Source organism: Macaca nemestrina, chromosome 7 (genome assembly GCF_043159975.1).
Source record: "Macaca nemestrina isolate mMacNem1 chromosome 7, mMacNem.hap1, whole genome shotgun sequence".
Taxonomy (NCBI): domain Eukaryota; kingdom Metazoa; phylum Chordata; class Mammalia; order Primates; family Cercopithecidae; genus Macaca; species Macaca nemestrina.
In genome coordinates, this window is record NC_092131.1 from 27,287,871 (window position 1) to 27,307,457 (window position 19,587).

Below are 19,587 nucleotides of genomic sequence, written 5' to 3' on the forward strand. Positions count from 1 at the left end.
CCATGTTTTTATATTTTTTATAGCCACATCCACTTCTCTTCTACCTTCATTCCATTCTTAAACCTTGGCAGTCACTCATCTGTTCTCCATTTCTATAATTTGGATTTTCTATTCCACTCAATTACTTTTCTGTTCTGTTCTATTGACCTATGAGCATATCCCTCCACCAAAACCACAGTCGTGATACTCTAACTTCATAATAAGTCTAGAAATTGGGTATACTTATTTCTTCCAATTTATTCTTAATTTTTAAAAATTGTTTTACTTATTCGAGTTCCTTTTCCTTTCCATATAGATTTAAGAGTAATCTTGTTAGCTACAAAAAATTATTGCCAGTATTTTGATAGAAGTTGTTTGGAACTTGCATATTAATTTGGAAAGAACTGATGTCTTTACTATGTGAGTCTTCCAATCCGTGAATCCAGTATGTCTTATGATTTGTTTATGTCTCCTTTAATTCCTTTCATGACAGTGTTTTGTTTTCTGCAAACAAATTCTTTACATGTTTTGTTAAATTTATACTTATATATTTCATTTTTGAGTCATTTCAAATGGAGTGATTTTAAATGGTATAATAATTTTAAATTTTGATGTCTACATGTTCACTCCTAATATATAGAAATGTCATAGATTTTTGTATGTTTAGCTCATATTTTGTGACCTTGCTGAACTCACTTATTGGTTGTTAGAGGTGGGGTTTTATTGTCGTTTTGTTTTGTACATTGTTTGGGATTTTTTTTAATGGTGACAACCGTGCTATCTGCAAATAGGGACACTTTTTTTCTTTGCTTCCAATCTCTATGCCTTTATTTTCTTTTCTTCATTGTATTATAGAACTTCCTGTACTATGATGAATAAGAATTTTGAGAGTAGATATTCTTGTCTTACTTCTCATCTTAAGTGGGAAACATTTCAGTCTTTCACCATTTAGTATAATGGTAGTATATAGGGGTTTTGGTAGTATATAGGGTTTTCTTTCTTTCTTTCTTTTCTTTCTTTTCTTTCTTTCTTTCTTTCTTTCTTTCTTTCTTTCTTTCTTTCTTTCTTTCTTTCTTTCTTTCTTTCTTTCTCTTTCTTTCTTTTCTTTCTTTCTTTCTTTCTTTCTTTCTTTCTTTCTTTCTTTTCTTTTCTTTTCTTTTCTTTTCTTTCTGTCTTTCTTTCTGTCTTTCTTTCTTTTTTGTAGCTAAGGAATTCCCTTCTAGTTCCTTTTCCTGAGTTTATTTTTATCATAAATGGTCAATGAATTTTGTCAAATACTTGTTATTCATTGATTGATATGATCCTGTGATTTTTTTTTTTAATCTTCAGCCTCTTAAGATGATGGATTACATTGATTTACAAATACTGAACAAACTTTTTATCCCTAGAATAAATGCAGCATGGTCATGTTACGTAATTCTTAAGTTGTTAAATTCTATTTGCTAATTATTAAAAAAAGATGTTTTTTCTAAACTCAGGAGAAAGCTGCAGTTTTTTTCTTTTCTTTCTTTGTTTTTTTGTGGGACAATTGTCTGTATGCTTTTGGTATCAGTGAAATAGGCTAAATAAAATAAATGGGAAATAGTTCATTTTCTTTTGTTTTCTGAAAGAAATTGTATAAACTGCTACCAATTCTTCTTTAAACATTTCGTAAAAGTTACTAGTGAAACCATCAGACCTGGAGATTTTTGTTCTGCGAGTTTTAAAATTACACATCTATTGTTCTAAATAGTTACAAGGCTATGTAAATTAGGTATTTTACATTGGGTAAGTTATGTTACTTTGTGTTCCATATCTTCTAAATTATCAAATTTATGTTTGTAAAGTTGTTTGCAGTCTTCCCTTAAAATCCTTCTCATATCAGCAGGACTTATAAGAATGTCTTCATTCAAAACTTTGGTAATTGTGTTCTCTCTTCACTCTCCATTGCTCCCTGCCCCCTCTCTCTTTCTCCGTCAATCTTGGTAAAAGTTTGTCAATTTTATTGAACTATGTAAGGGGCCAGCTCATTGTTTCATTGACTTTTTCCCTCTTGTTCTCTATTGTTTCCTGTTCTCAATTTCATTGATTTTTGTTCTTATCTTTATTACTTGTGTTTGCTGGTCTTTTTTTTTTGTTTTGTTTTGATTTGTTTTTTAAGGTTCTTGAGGTAGGAGCATAGAGTATTCATTTAAGACTTTTCCCTTTTTCAAATGCATGCATTTAGTTTCATAAATTTTCCTCTCAGAACTGCATCAGCTTTGTCCTACATATTTTGATATGTGCTATTTTTGTGATATTTTCTTTTTCTTTTCCTTTTTTTTTTTTTTTTGTGACAATGTCCCATTGTTACTCAGACTACAGTGCAATGGCTCAACCAGCTCACTGAGGATCATAGCCACCAACTCCTGGGCTCAAGTGATCCTTCTGCCTCAGCCTCCCAAGTAGCTAGGACTAGACTCTAGGTGCAAGCCACTACACCCAGCTAATCATTTTTACAATTTTATATAGAGAAGGGATCTCACGGTGTTGCCCAGGCTGGTCTCAACCTTCTGGGCTCAAGTGATCCTCTTGCCTCAGCCTCCCAAAGCTCTGAGATCACAGGCATGAGCCACTGTGCCTAACTGTTTTCATTTTTATCCAATTTGTGGGATATTTTTAAACCTCTCTTGAGACCTTTTCTTTGACTCATGGATTATTTAGAAGGGTTTATTTAGTTTCTAACTATTTATAGGTTTTTTTATGCTTCTACATATTCTTGATGGTTTTCTGTCAAGTTTTTCTGTCAATTTTTGAGAGAGTAATATTGAAATTTCCAACTCTAATTTTGAATTTGACCTAATATTTACATGATTTATTTTTACTTTCATGATATAATAACCATATCATTACACTTTAGTTTAGTTTTCTGTAGATAGCATAAAATTGGGGCATGTTCTTTAATTCACTCTAGCAATCTCCGTCTTTTGATTGGTATATTTAAACCGTTTTTATATAATTATTGATGTGTTAGGATTTAAGTCTGCCTTTTTTCTCTCTATGTTCTGCATTTTCTCTCCCCTGCCTCTTTTTTCCCCCCCTCTGCTGATATAGTTTGGCTCTGTCCCCAACCAAATCTCACCTTGAATTGTAGCTTCCATAATTTCCATTTGTCGTGGGAGGGACACAGTGAGAGATAATTAAATCATGAGGACAGGTCTTTCCCATGCTGTTCTGGTGATAGTGAGTAAGTCTCATGAGATCTGATGATTTTATAAGGAGAGTTCCTCTACACAAGCTCTCTTGCCTGCCGCCATGTAAGATGTGATTTTGCTCCTCCTTGCCTTCTGTCATGATTGTGAGGCCTCCTCAGCCATGTTGAACTGTGAGTTCATTAAACCTCTTTCTTTATAAATTACCCAGTCTCAGGTATGTTTTTATTAGCAGTGTGAGAACAGACTAATATACCTTCCTTCCTTTGGGTTATCTGAATAGTCTTTAGAATTACATTTTGATTTATCGTTTGTTTTTGAGTAAAACTCTTTATATAAGCTTTCAGTAGTTCCTCTGGGTATTATATACACCTAGCTTATCACAGTCTGTGTGATATCACAGTATCATCAAATTGAAATGTAGAAACTTTCTGTTCATGTTTTTTACCTTCCTGTTTATTAATTTTTAAAATTATACTTTAAATTCTGGGATACACGTGAAGAACATACAGGTTTGTTACATGGGTATACAGGTGCCATCGTGGTTTGCTGCACCCATCAACCCATCATCTACTTTACTTATCTCTCCTAATGCGGTCCTATTTCTGGTTCTAGATCCTTGAGAAATTGCCACACTGTCTTCCACAATGGTTGAACTACTTTACACTCCCACCAACAGTGTAAAAGTGTTCCTATTTCTCCACATCCTCTCCAGCATCTGTTGTTTCCTGACTTTTTAATGACTGCCATTCTAACTGGTGTGAGATGGTATCTCATTGTGGCTTTGATTTGCATTTCTCTAATGACCAGTGATGATGAGCTTTTTTTCATATGTTTGTTGGCTGCGTAAATGTCTTCCTTTGAGAAGTGTTTATTCATATCCCTCGCCCACTTTTTGATGGAGTTGTTTGTTTTTCTTCTTACAAATTTGTTTAAGTTCCTTGTAGATTCTGGATTCTAGCCCTTTGTCAGATGGAGAGATTGCAAAAATGTTCTCCCATTCTGTAGGTTGCCTGTTCACTCTGATGATAGTTTCTTTTGCTGTGCAGAAGCTCTTTAGTTTAATTAGATCCCATTTATGAATTTTGGCTTTTGTTGCCATTGCTTTCGGTGTTTCAGTCATGAAGTCTTTGTCCATGCCTATGTCCTGAATGGTATTGCCTAGGTTTTCTTCTAGGGTTTTTATGGTTTTAGGTCTTATGTTTAAGTATTTAATTGATCTGGAGTTAATTTTTTTATAAGGTGTAAGGAAGGGTTCCAGTTTCAGTTTTCTGCATATGGCTAGCCAGTTACCCCAACGCCATTTGTTAAATAGGGAATCCTTTCCCCATTGCTTGTTTTTGTCTGGTTTGTCAAAGGTCAGATGGTTGTAGATGTGTAGAGTTATTTCTGAGGCCTCTGTTCTGTTCCATTGGTCTATATATCTGTGTTGGTACCAGTACCATGCTGTTTTGGTTACTGTAGCCTTGTAGTATAGTTTGAAGTCAAGTAGCATGATGCCTCCCACTTTGTTCTTTTTGTTTAGGATTGTCTTGGGTATATGGACTATATTTTGGTTCCATATGAAATTTAAAATAGTTTTTTCCTACTTCTGTGAAGAAAGTCAATAGTAGCATGATGGGTATAGCATTGAATTTATAAATTACTTTGGGCAGTATGGCTGTTTTCACGATATTGATTCTTCCTATCCATGAGCATGGAATGTTTTTCCATTTGTTTGTGTTTTTCCATTTGTTTGTGTGCTCTCTTATTTCCTTGAGCAGTGGCTTGTAGCTCTCCTTGAAGAGGTCCTTCACATCCCTTATAAGTTGTATTCCTGGTTATTTTATCCTCTTTGTAGCAATTAAGAATGAGAATTCTCTCATGATTTGGCTCTCTGTTTGTCTATTATTGATGTATAGGAATGCTTGTGATTTTTGCACATTGATTTTGTATCCTGAGACTTTGCTGAAGCTGCTTATTGGCTTAAGGAGATTTGGGGCTGAGATGACGGGGTTTTCTTTTTTTTCTTTTTCTCTCTTTTTTTTTTTTTTTTGAGATGGAGTCTTGCTCTGTCACCCAGGCTGGAGTGCAAGTGCAGTGGTGCGATCTTGGCTCACTGCAAGCTCTGCCTCCTGAGTTCATGCCAGTCTCCTGCCTCAGCCTCCCAAGTAGCTGGGACTACAGGTGCCCACCACCATGCCTGGCTAATTTGTTTGTATTTTCTTTAGCAGAGATGGGGTTTCACCGTGTTAGCCAAGATGGTCTTGATCTCCTGACCTCGTGATCCGCCCATCTTGGCCTCCCAAAGTGCTGGGATTACAGGTGTGAGCCACCTTGCCTGGCTGATGATGGGGTTTTCTAAATAAACAATCATGTCATCTGCAAACAGAGACAATTTGACTTCCTCTCTTCCTGTTTGAATACCATTTATTTCTGGAATTCTCTTGCCTGATTTCCATAGCCAGAACTTCCAATGCTATGTTGAACAGGAGTGGTGAGGGAGGGCTTCCTTGTCTTGTGCTGGTTTTCAAGGGGAATGCTTCCAGTTTTTGCCCATTCAGTATGATATTGGCTGTGGGTTTGTCATAAATAGTTTTTATCATTTTGAGATGTGTTACCTGAATACCTAGTTTATTGAGAGTTTTTAGCATGAAGGGCTGTTGAATTTTGTCGAAGTCCTTTTCTGCATCTATTGAGATGATTATGTGGCTTTTGTCATTGGTTCTGTTTACATGATTACGTTTATTGATCGGTGTATGCTGAACCAGTCTTACATCCCAGGGGTGAAGCTGACTTGATCATTATGGATAAGCTTATTGATGTGCTGCTGGATGCGGTTTGCCAGTATTTTATTTAGGATTTTTGCAGTGTTCATCAGGGATATTGGCCTGAAATTTTCTTTTTTTGTTGTGTCTCCACCTGATTTTGATATCAGGATGGTGCTGGGCTCATAAAATGACTTAGGGAGGATTCCCTCTTTTTCTATTGTTTGGAATAGTTTCAGAAGGAGTGGTGCCAGCCCCTCCTTGTACCTCTGGTAGAATTTGGCTGTGAATCCATGTGGTCCTGGACTTTTTTGGTTGGTAGGCTATTAATTACTACCTCAATTTCAGAACTTGTTATTGGTCTCTTCAGGGATTCGGCTTCTTCCTAGTTTATTCTTGGGTGTATGTGTCCAGGAATTTATCCATTGCTTCTAGATTTTCTAGTTTATTTGTGTAGAGGTATTTATAGTATTCTCTGATGGTAGTTTGCATTTCTGTGGGCTAAGTGATGTTATCCCCTTCACCATTTTTTATTGTGTCTATTTGATTCTTCTCTCTTTTCTTCTTTATTAATCTGGATAGTAGTCTATTTTGTTAATATTTTCAAAAAGCAGCTCCTGGATTCATTGATTTTTTTGAAGGGTTTTTCGTGTCTCTGTCTCCTTCAGTTCTGCTCTGATCTCAGTTATTTCTTGTCTTCTGCTAGCTTTTGATTTTGTTTGCTCTGGCTTCTCTATTTCTTTTAATTGTGATGTTAGGGTGTCGATTTTAGATCTTTCCCACTTCTCCTGTGGGCATTCAGCACTATAAATTTCCCTTTAAACACTGCTTATCTGTGTCCCAGAGATTCTGGTATGTTGTGTCTTTGTTCTCATTGGTTTCAAATAACTTATTTATTTCAGGCTTGATTTTGTTATTTACCCAGTAGTCATTCAGGAGCCAGTTGTTCAGTTTCCATGTAGTTGTACGGTTTTGAGTGAGTTTCTTAATCCTGAGTTCTAATTTGATTGCACTGTGGTTTGAGAAACTGTTTGTTATGATTGCCATTATTTTGCATTTGCTGAGGAGTGTTTACTTCCAATTGTGTGGTCAGTTTTAGAATAAGTGTGATGTGGTGCTGAGAAGAATGTACATTCTGTTGATTTGGGGTGGAGAGTTCTGTAGATGTCTATAAGGTCTGCTTGGTCCAGAGCTGAGTTCAAGTCCTGAATATCCTTGTTAATTTTCTGTCTCATTGATCTGTCTAATATTGACAGTGGGGTGTTAAAATCTCCCACTATAGTTGTGTGGGAGTCTATGTCTCTTTGTAGGTCTCTAAGAATTTACTTTATGAATCTGGGTGCTCCTGTATTGGGTACATATATAATTAGGATAGTTAGCTCTTGTTGCATTGATTCCCTTACCATTATGTAGTGCCCTTCTTTGTCTTTTTTGAACTTTGTTGGTTTAAAGTCTGTTTTATCAGAGACTAGGATTGCAATCCCTGAAATTTTTTTTTTTTTTTTTTTGCTTTCCATTTGATTGGTAAATATTCCTCCATCCCTTTATTTTGAGCCTATGTGTGTCTTTGTACGTGAGATGGGTCTCCTGAATATAGCACACCAATGGGTCTTGACTCTTTATCCAGTTTTCCAGTCTGTGTATTTTAATTGGGGCATTTGGCCCATTTACATTTAAGGTTAATATTGTTATGTGTGAATTTGATCCTGTCGTTATGATGCTAGCTGTATTTTGCCTGTTAGTTGATACAGTTTCTTCCTAGTGTCTTTACAATTTGGTATGTTTTTGCAGTGGCTGGTACTGGTTTTTCCTTTCCATATTTAGTGCTTCCTTCAGGAGCTCTTGCAAGGCTGGACTGGTGGTGACAAAATCTCTCAGCATTTGCTTGCCTGTAAAGGATTTTATTTCTCCTTTGCTTATGAAGCTTAGTTTGGCTGGATATGAAATTCTGGGCTGAAAATTCTTTTCTTTAAGAATGTTGAATATTGGCCCCACTTTCTTCTGGCTTGCAGGGTTTCTGCCAAGAGATCTGCTGTTAGTCTTAAATGTTCCCTCTAAATACTTTTAGGACCACATAAGATATTGTTATAATTTTTGCTTCAACCATCAAACATAATCTAGAAACTTCAAAAGATTTCTATTGTATGTATCTATATTTTTGTTTGTCTTCCTTCTTTTTTTTCTCCTCTTCTAAAATTCCTTCTCTTATCATGTCCTTTCTTTTTAGAGAATTTCTTTTAGTCATTCTTTAGGATAGGTCTGCTGGCCATAAATTATCTTAATTTTTCTTCCTAGGAATATCTTGCCTTCACCTTTATTCCTAAATGGTATTTTCACTAGATATAGGATTCTGGGTTGTCAGTTTTGTTTTTTCGCATTTTTTAAAAATGTGACTTTTTTAATGGCCTCTGTGATTTCTAATGAGAATTTCATTATTATTCTAATTGTTTCCCCCTATAACTAAGATGTTGTTTCTGTCTTACTGCTTTCAAGACTTGTTCTTTGCCTTTGGTTTTTAGAACTCTATGAAGTGTCTTCACGTGGATTTCCTTATGTTTATCTTCTTTCGGGTTCACATAGGTTCTTCAATCCAAGAGTTATGTCTCTTATCAAAGTTTGGAAATTTTCAGGTATGTAAACACATGCTTGCCATTTCAAGATGAATACCCAGTTCTGTGAGGATTCACGTCCTTGCTTCAGTACAACACAGATTTACTCTAAGTCATGCTGCAGCTGATCATTCTTGTGTCTCATTACTGCCTACTTACTGGGTATTATCCTGGACTTGCTCTTTATATGTGAAGCAGATTCCTGAATTCTCATTCTTTTCCACTGTGTGAAGGAGAATTGTAAAATGCTTGTTACCTGAATTTTCAAATTCAGTCCAGAAAAAAAAAAATTTAATAAGGGTAATATTAAACTAATTTATTGGCATCTACAGTCTGGTAGATGACATCATATTGCATGTCAGACAGTTATTATCTAGTTTCTTATAGATATTGTAATTATTTTAAAAATACTTAGAGAAATAGTATTTGCCAGGCACTGAGGATATAGTGGTAAACAGTTCTTACCCTTGGGGTATTGCATACCAAACTGTACCTTGAATGTTAATATCAGCACATGCCTTTTATAGGGATGACTAAACTTTACAGCTTGGTCTACATAATTACACTCCAGCCTAGGTGCAGAAGTGGGGATAATTTTAAGCAACTCAGTAAGAAATTTTTAAGGAGCTAAATGCAGGTGTGCATGACTCTTTCACTGAGGAAACTAACAATTTTGGAGTCACAGCTTATAACATGTTACATTCAAGTTTTGCCACGAAAGACCTCCTCTTCACTGTTCCTACCTAATCACAGGTTTCTTCACAAGGCTTTCACTGAATGTGGTATGCCATATACCATGTATAGTACATTTTGATTACCAGATACCAGAATTGAGGGTAGATGTTGTGAACCCTTAAATTTGCTTAGAGTTGAATTTATCACTTAATGAATGTTCTGAGGTGTGTTAGTTTTCTATAATGAATTACTACAAATTTAGTGGCTTAAAATAACATACCTCTGGAGGTCAGAAGTCAAAATGGATTTCACTGTGCTAAAACCAAGATGTCAGCAGGCTGCCTTATTCTCTGAAGGCTCTTGAAGAGTCTGTTTTCTTGCCTTTTCCAGCTTCTAGAGGTTTCCTTCATCCCTTGGCTCATGCCCCCTTCCTCCATACTCAAAATCAGTAAGGACCAGTTGAGTCTTTTTCACAGTGTCTTTTTATTACATTGGACCCAGATGTGTAATTAAGGATAATCTTTATATTACAGATATCTGATTAACTACCTTAATTCCCACTTTCTTTCTTATCCCGTTTTCTTCCTCATGGCTACTTCATGAAGTGAGATAAGACTCAATGTGTTTTGAAGCTTTATGGATGAGGAGACTGAGACAAAGAGGATTTAAGTCATTTGCCTACCTGGAGGTATAGCAAAAATACTTCTAAAATTTAGTAAAAGTCCCATGCTTTTTTTGAAAGCTCACTGAATGAAAACATAATGTTTTTATGTAGAAATATTAACATTAAGTTTTTAAGGAAAGGATTTTGTAAGATACAAACACTTTGAATAGAACTGAGCTGTAATAATTGATATTTTAAATGGCCTCAAAGTAGGGAGGGGATGGGGCAACTATTAAACACCATATATCTGAACTTGGACTTCTTTTAGTAGTTTAAGATTTGTTGACCAATCAGGTTTAAAACTGAAGATTTAAATTTCAGAATTTTTCAAAATTTTCAGTTGTATCTCCTTTACTGTCAAATGTTTTGTATATATGTCATATACACCTTAAAACTCTCTAATCATTACTTCCCTGAGGGAATATATCAATATACTAGGCCAAATTTGGTAGGAAATACTGACATTTCTGAGGAATAAGTTAAAATAAATTGTCTCTATTTAAGCCCAGGATATGTTTACATTGTGATGTACCAGATATAAATACATGGGTACATACTGTCTGTGTGTGAATTACCAGAGGAAACAGTTGGTGTTTGACATTGAGCTGTACTCTGTAACTAAGTGCACATCACTGATATATATCATGCCATTATTCCACGTCTGAGGGCTGTTTTACTCCTAGAATATAAGAATTGCAAAAACTAGAAAAAAAAATCACTAAAAATTTCAAATTTCGTTTTGATCTAGAGTAGACCCAGGAATCTACAAGGCCTGAGAAGCCTAGATCTGGTTCAGTAGGTACAAGAAACCAGCACAAACTTTTGTAGCTTCTGTAAAGAAGAGGTGATGAAAGAGTAAGTCAAATACCCAGCACTTCTGTGAACCCCAAAATGTATACCCAGTTGACCTTATGAATCTAGAACAAGAACAGAGCATAGGATAAACTTTCTCCCAGCCCAAGTAATTTAAATGAAAACAAACTTCCCATTATGTGAACGTAATGCAGAGTACATGTGGGAAGAAAAACGATTTTATGCCTGGATTTCAGCATATGAAACTTATTCTTGAAATAATGTTTATAATAGATCATAAACTTCTCTTGCTCATGTTGGCCAAGACAGCCCATAGGCCGATTTAGAACACTGATGTGTTTCTTAATGAGTATGTTCTTACTTTCTCTGCTCATGTTACCGATAGAAATGACAAAAAAACTTAATAGTTGACTGAGTCAGAATTTTCATTCTATATCAGGGTGTTTCTCAGTGCCAGACTCAAGAATGAGGTGGAATGGGGTAGATTATTGTGCTATTTTCTGTACTGTAGCAGTTTTGTGGCAAGAGGTTTTAAATCTCTAAGGTTGTCGAAGTGGAAAGTTTCACCAGAAATGAATTAACATCAAAGAAAAACATGAGTACCTGTATTTGGATGTTTTACCACATACCCAAGACAGACAGTGGACTATAAACCTTTCATTTATTGGACCAATTGGGCTCCGTCTGTAGACCAGCATGTTGTTTCAGTGTCTGAGACAAACCGCAAGGGATAGCCATACTTTTTGAATGTTGTTCTTCATTTTAACCTGTGTGTTTTCTGTGGTAAGGCTGGATGAGAAAACTCTTAACTCATTGTGGTATATCCAGATATGTACCAGTGGGTGGCAGTAGATATGGCAGAGTTCTAAATAATGTAGCTACTTATAAGGGATGACGTCTAAAAGAAGTTTACTAATAGGCCTTTTTTGCTTGTTTGTTTTAAATTACAACTGTTTGTTTTGCATATTTTCCTGATTTTAGCTGAGATATTTAAATGTGATTTAAAAATATAATGAGAGCAAATACATATATAATGCTTCTTATATACCAAGCACTATTTTAAGTGTTTTACAATATTAACTGAAAGCCCAACACATTTGATTGTTGTTTAGGTATTTGAGCTAATATAGTCATATTGTTATACCTTTATTCTATTTTTCTTTACTAGTACAATAAAACAGGAAAAACGTTTGCTGGCAAATGTTATATTAAGCTGAGAAACTAACTGTCATTCATTGAAACAGATTTTGTGTTGCTGTTTGATTTTGTGAAATCTTCTGTATGCTCTATATTGAATATATCTTGCTGAAACAACTGTCTTCTTAAGTGTCTAGGTGTTTGCTTTCCATCATAGCCATGTTTTTAGATGTTGTCTTCGAAAACTGAGGAATCTTAACATGGACAGTTGGTAACTGTAGGTCTTCCCACAGATTGTTGATGTTACACAAGTGCTTTAATGACGTTTTCTTCTGTTTCTGTTTGGAGAGGCATTAGAAAATACATAGGCATTGGAATACTGTGTCATTTCAATACAAATCTTGAGAGTCAAAGCACGGCAGTCACTTTTGTGTAAAGAAAAAAAAAAAGTACTCGACCCTGGTCCAATTCAAAAGCCCTGGGCTCAGATTGATGCACCATTAACTAGCTATGTGACATTGACAGAGATATTTGATCTCGGAACTCAGTCCTCCACTGTGTAACCCCAGGACACTAGATTAGATCAGTAGCTTTCAGTTAGGATTATTTGGAGCTTTGCGGCTTCACCATGCCACTACAGGGGTCTACCTAAGGATAGGAAGGAGCTTGGCGGGCTGGTCCCCAGGCTCTCCACTTCTGTTTCCTTGAAAGCAGCTCCTTCTCGGCTTTTTAAATTATCTATTTATAATTTACATTAGAAAGTATATATGCTTTCACTTATAAGACAGAATTGTACTTCTTTAGGGGAAAAAAAGGAACCCTACGATTAGATTATTTCTGTGTTCTCTTGTTTCTAAAATGTCAATGATTCCAATAACTGGGTAGCTAAGGAAGAAAAAGAGAAACTGACCATTATCTTTGGCATGTAGCTAATGTCTTGAGTATCTGGAATGGAATGGTAGAAGGCTAAGTCCATCATTTATAGGCTCGTAAGGGTTGTATGTGCTGCTTTATTTGATGAATTTCATTATATGAAATTATATGACTGCCACTCACAAGTAGAAATCGCATAAATTTACTTTTTAATAAAATATTGAATTATTTGGAGAATTTGCATTATCTATTGTGTTTAGTAAATTCTGGGACACATAGAATAACACTGGACAGGAGCACTGAATTACAGTAAGTTACAAGAGCCAGAGCTAAATGCTTTTCTCTAAACTGCAATCAGTAACTCAACATATTCTGCTGCCAATGTTACTCTGTCCAGTGCTGTTGTTATAAATGTTGCTGTGTCAGAAGCCCCTGTTTCTATAACTTTCTCTCCATTATCAGCTGGGCTGAGTTATAATATGGATGAGGCATTTTATAGGAATGATTAAAGAAAAAAATAGTCATTTCCCAGTTTGATCTTCAGTCTTCCTAGGAAGGTTCAAGTTACTAGATGGGTGAGTTGCTCATACACACCTGGACATGACTCACTTTTTAAAAATAAACAAACAATCTATCTGCTTCTTGGTTACCAGAAACCAAAATCAACATTAAAAAGTGTCAAACCTCCTTTAACAGCCAGATCACTGGTTGCAAAGACTGCAGAGGAAGAGATACAAAACTATCTTAGCCAAAAACATGATTGTGACATATTAACCCTACGTGTGCCAGAGAAATGTAAAGCAGAAACAAGAAAAAACAGGACAACTGGATTATCCAATTCTCATTCATGATGTTCTGCTTTTTTATATGGCTTTTTCTCCCTCTAATGACTTTATGTCATAATGAGTGAGTATCAGCTCATTTAAAAAATTGGGGCCGGGTGCAGTGGCTCATGCCTGTAATCCCAGCACTTTGGGAGGCCGAGGCAGGCAGATCACAAGGTCAGGAGATCGAGACCATCTTGGCTAACACAGTGAAACCCTTTCCCTACTAAAAAATACAAAAAATTAGCCGGGCATGGTGGCGGGCACCTGTAGTCCCAGATACTCGGGAGGCTGAAGCCGGAGAATGATGTGAACCTGGGAGGTGGAGCTTGCAGTGAGCCGAGATCGCGCCACTGCACTCCAGCCTGGGCAACAGAGCAAGACTCTGTCTCAAAAAAAAAAAAAAAAAAAAAAGGAAAAAGGAACCAATCCAAGGAAAATACACAGGACTGCTGTCCTTTTTACCAAAGGTCTTTCATTAACTAGTGTTGATGGAAGCAAATTTCACCACAGCAACTTGCATAGTAGTTGAGTTGCTATTTGTATGGAACAGCAAACCAGAGAATAATAAAAGAAAACACGAACATGTCAGTGGTGAGCAAGGGAGCAGAGCAGCCCTTCAGCTCTTTCCATGCTGATAAGAACAAACAACAAGATTGTTCATTATAATGAGGGATACTAATCACACTCAGTTATCACAGTATTAAGTCACTTTAACTATCTAGGGGTCTCACCTATATTCTCTCGTGTTTTGTCTGTTTGCAGTAGAGTGGTGCTTCTCAGCAATGCCCAGTAGCCATATTTCATCAGCACAGGTTAATAACCCTGTTCATCGTTCCAAATGCGTGTACTTGAACAATGCACCTAACGAGTGAGCAGTGGCATACAACAATGGTGTAGGTGGAGTGAGCAATTTTGGGGATATCAGTTAAATATCAAACATAGAAAGGCAGTAGTTAAGGAGAACATGGATGTAAAATATGGATGGGCCAGAGGCAGTGGCTCACACCTGTAATCTCAGCACTTTGGGAGGCCAAGGCGGGCGGATCACTTGAGATCAGGAGTTCAAGACCAGTCCATCCAACATGGTGAAACCCCGTCTCTACTAAAAATATAAAAAGTAGCACAGCGTGCTGGCTGTGGTACCTGTAATCCCAGCTACTCAGGAGGCTGAGACAGGAGAATCGCTTGAACCCAGGAGGTGGAGGTTGCAGTGAGCCGAGATTACGCCACTGCACTCCAGCTTGGGCATCAGAGGAGACACTGTCTGAAGAAAGAAAAAAAAAAAAAGTCATGGACGCCCTGATTGTTGACTTGACGTCAGAGAACTTTTAAAGCAGGTCAGAAGAATACAGACAAGTGTGTATTTTATTTTTAAGTCAGTATGAAGAAGGGTGCAATTAAGTATTGAGAGGTACAAATGCGAGCATGATTAAACAGAGCAGGATGACAGGAGAGCAAAGCTCTAGAAGTGGCTTTGTACTAACTAGGTGATCTCAGCCAAACCACCTGCATTTCTTTGAGTCTCATGTCTTCATATATTTGTTGTAGGATGAAACATTTTAAGGTGGACTAGAAAGTTCTTCTCAACTCTTAAGTTCTCTAGGTTTCTGAATAGAGATAAGAAGGTTCAATACAACCACATCCCTGGAGACTTTAAAAAATGGCAGTAATCCAACAAAAGCTAATTTAAGAAAAAGAATAGAGGAAGAATTATGTATTGAAAGTCCAGGAGGTTTGTGGGCTTCAGTCAAGGGTGGATGTAGTCCTCAAGCAATTCTGTTTCTTGGCTCTCATTTCTTCTTTGCCGGCCTCATTGCTTAATAAGTTTCTTCAACATAGTAGAAAATACAGACTTCGAAACGCCAGGGTAATATAAGCTGTGGCTTCAGAAGGAAAAAATTTCTCTCCTGGCATCCATATTAATCCTCTAATAGGACACCTCTGGTGTTGCTTAGCTCATATGTTCAGGGGGATAAGATGCTCTGACTTGCTAGCCTGGGCCATGACCTACAGCAGGAAAGGTTAGTTAGGCCTCTTGACCAAAAGTTTCATGGAAATCACATGGAAAAGAAGAACAGGAGTTATCAAAGGAAAGATATGTGGCACAAAGAAAAAAAAAAAACCCCAAACAGATGTCTGCTTATACCGTTTGTACAAGATGGCCAGTCAGGGAGAATATTTATTTAAAATTTAAAATGTATATATTTAAAATGCCAATTCTAGGAATTCTTTGGTTGTTTTTATTCAGCTATCCCAAATCAAGCATTGTCATTGGCATCAGATTTGTCAGAAGAGTAGTATGACCCGTATGTATTTGGAGAAAACTGAGAACATAATTTTTAAGTTCCTATAATTTTATGAAGTTCTGTGAGTAGACTGGACTTCTTTCTATCTATATTTTATCAGATGAGTGAGTTGTGTTTGGCTGCATAAAAGATCTGATACTCATTATTGATCCAGTGAGTTTTATCTAAGGTGTTTGGAGTTGTCATACTAAGTTGACTCTGGAGGAACAAGATTAGTTTTCTTTTGTGATTGATGAACCCCACTATGTATTACTCCAGTTACACTGCACCATTAAACAATGTAATTCATTACAAAGGGCCCAGCTCTGAGAACCTCCTAATATCCAGAAATAATGGAGCTAAGTAGCCACATCCTCATAGGAACACAGCAGTGATCTTATATCTCACAAATATTGAAGAGAGTTGGGGTAAGGACACAGTTTACTGAAACCAGGTGGTGTAGAACTCTGTTTTGTTGGCCTGCCTGATGTCCGTTGTTCCTTCTGTTACAGAACCCTAATTTTGCATTTGGAAACTATTCTTTCTATTCTTAGTCCACTCCTTTTGGGATTATCAATGAAAGTACTCCATACTTTCCCCTAGCCAAGCAGTAGGCAAGAGATCTAAGCTAGGCTCGGTAGCTGTTCTCTTTATGCAGTTTCATCTTGAGTAGAATGACATAAAGTTTAGAGGAACCCAGAATAAAATACTCATTAGCTCATCAGCTCATCCTGCCCACATCTCGACCCAGCCAGACCTGCTCTAGTTGTTACTCCCTTCAGATTTGGGATCCTCTTTTCCAGTGTATCTATTTGTTACCTCTATATCCTTCTAATAACTTCTAAGTACATGTTATTCAATTAGCAACTCACTGCTATCAGCTGGCAAGTCCCAGGTACCAAACCACTCCAGAATTCCATTTATTTAGTTCTTGGTTCTGTGAGTTGGAGTTGACACTGGGCTCAGCTGGGTAGTTTGTCTGCTCAGTTGGGTTTCCATCTCAGTCATCTGTAGTCATCCTGAGATCGACTGGGCAACTCTGCTTCTGGGCATTTGCTGGCTGGCAGCTGGGGCAACCTGCAGGGTGACAGAGGTGGGAAGAGTCCTAGACCATGTGTCTGTTGTCATCTAGCAGATTGGCCTGGGCCTATTCAGATGTCAGTGACAGGGTTCCAAGTGAAAAAGTGGAAATGTGTGAGGTCTCTTAAAGCCTCAGTCCAGACTGAAACAGAGTTACCTCAGCTATATTGTACTCACCAAATCAAGTCAGGAGGCCAGCCCAGATGCAAGAAGTGAAGCAGATGTGCATGGCCTCTTGATGGAAGTAGCTACAAAACTGCAATGCAAATGAGTGAGGATGCAGGAAGAGGAATGATTGAGGGCACTTAAACAATCTTCCATACCCCAAGTTGGTTTCTGTATCTTATAGCTAAAGAACCTGATATGCCAATCAAAACCCCTTTAAAAATACACCCTAAAACACTGGCCTGCTCTTTTTACTTTTTGATGTACCTGATTATAGGAGGTTTTGGGAGCAAAGTCAGTTCCTCTACAGCATACAAAATAGAAACAATCTCTTATCCTTAATCCCAGCATATTGTGTCTTTGGGAGATTGCTTACCTCTCGTCTGTAACCCTCTTAGCTGTGCGGCCTCAAAGGGTCATTACCGTCAGTTCTGTCATCTGCCAGGTCTCCTGAAATTTTGGTGTACACACAGTTACAACACACCAGCATGACTTTGTCACTCTACTATATGACTGTTTCCTGCTATATCTAGTATAGCACTTGCTAAAACATTTGAGTTTGCCTTTCTGGGATACATATTAGGCTTCTCTAATTTATGTTTTCCTTTTATGTAACAGCCTCTTGGTAAGCTATATCAAAGAGACAGTAAGGCAAATACTCATATGAATATACACTGCTGTAGGTGTTTCTTGCCAGTTTTCATCCAAGTTCTGACTCAACCTAGTCCTCTTTAGGTTTGTGAGATATAATAAGATCATAGCACAAGGTGGTTTAGCTGCAGGCAGAAAATATGTTTTCTTAATAACAAGTTCATAAATTAACGTAGGGCACTGAGACACCGTGGCTGTATACATGCATTAAGACAGAGCTCTCTTCAGTTGACGACCTTCCCTTCCAACTACTAATTTCTGTGGGATGGTGCCAAACTCTTAGTCAAATGTATCTTCAATGCATCCCACCCTCTCAATGTGAAACAACAATTAATAAGACTTTATGGATGAGGTGGTGTTCCACTTCCATTAATAACACTTATTATTCCAGGGTGTTTTAATTTGGTTATAAAAATTGACTCTAGGGGCGGAACTTGGCTTGGGACCTTATTTTAAGGGCAAATGGTTTGTTTCTAATTTTTCTTTCAAAAGAAAAAGGCTTTTCTTTTTTTTTTCTAAAGGAAATTTTATGTAGCGTTTAGTTATACAAGCATGAGACCAAAATTCCTAAAATATTGGTATGATTACAGATTTTTAATTGATTTACTATTATCCTTTGGTATGTCAGGTAAAGCTGAGAGACGTCCCAGGGCTTCTCAGCTAGCTTGGAGTTGGCAGGCTCCAGCGCTCTGCATGTCATCAGTTGGGATTAGAGGGTGTTTCTTTTACATTGCTTCTCACACTTCAACATCCAGTTCTCTTCTCAGGCAACAGTTTATACAAGCTACTGGCTGAACTGCATTTAATGATAAGAGGCAACTCATTTTTACATTGTATTTTGATGGATATTTTACTTTCTTATTACAGATCTACTGGAAGAGACCCAAAGAAAAGATGAAGAAATGGGATCTCTGCAGGTAAATTCTTAAATAGGGCAAGACTCCTTGGTATGAAAACATTTGTTTTCTGCTCTTTTATCCTTTATTGTTGTCACATTCATGCTGGTATAGCAAATGGGGTGACAAGGACAATGTCAGAACTATAAAGTTGGAATTTGCTTCCTTTAGATCAGTGCTTCTGAGAGCAGTGATCTAAAGCAGGAAGCCAAATCAGCATCTATGCTACTTTTGATAGGAAATTTTATTCCTTGGTATAGCATAACAGGAACTGCAGCATTAGGAAATGAAGACAGTATGCCTTCATAGTCATTTCCCTCAAAACAGGACTGATGAATGAGGATGAATTCATGGAATCTACATTTTCAAGTGAAAGTCAAAAGTATTCTGACCCCATGGGTGTCATCTACCAATGACCAACCAATTAACACATAAATAGAGCTTAAGATTGCCTTATACAGCCTTTCACTTCAGTAGAGGTTTATTCACATTTCTTGGGCTGGAAAATTGTGTTAGAAAGATTCCACTCGAATTTTAATTGACACTTCCGTGAGCAATGGATGTTAAGTTGACATCTGACAGAAGTTCTCTCTTCCCTTCACATTGGGCTAACTTACAAATGGCTAACTCAAGTGTCTGTCTTTATTAGGGGGAACATAATCAGTTATATTCCCATGACAGAACCAATTCACTTAATGTCACGTTGGGGATTAAGAACAGTAAATACTTTGGACATTTAGAGTTCTTCATTGGCCTGGAGCTACAAGGCAAGACTGGAGAGTGATGTAATGAGCTGGTTTGAGTGCTTTAAGGGTAAAGATTTTTGCTTTTGGCAAATGAAAGATAGGCCACATAAAGTCCAAAGAGCAAGGGAAATGTTCTGTGATTGGGGATTCTTCTACTTGATGGTTTATCCATTAAGAGAAAATTATATAATTGATCTGAAAATGCAGAGGAAGCATAGTTTATACATCTAATAAAAATGGTACATGTTAACTGCGGTTTTGTACAGATTA

At 37.0% G+C, this 19,587-nt stretch overlaps 1 protein-coding gene across 13 annotated transcripts in view; it reads left to right on the forward strand.

Moving 5' to 3' along the window:
* Positions 1–19,587, forward strand: part of LOC105467643 (centrosomal protein 128) — a 458,395-nt gene that overhangs the window by 338,379 nt on the left and 100,429 nt on the right. For 12 of the 13 annotated variants that reach the window (XM_071099786.1, XM_071099789.1, XM_071099780.1 and 9 more), the window contains one exon: positions 18,543–18,592. In XM_071099786.1, coding sequence (XP_070955887.1) covers positions 18,543–18,592 — 50 coding nt within the window. Of the gene's footprint in view, positions 1–9,785; positions 9,809–18,542; positions 18,593–19,587 lie in introns of those variants that run through there. The other variant, XM_071099793.1, reaches the window with a different exon arrangement.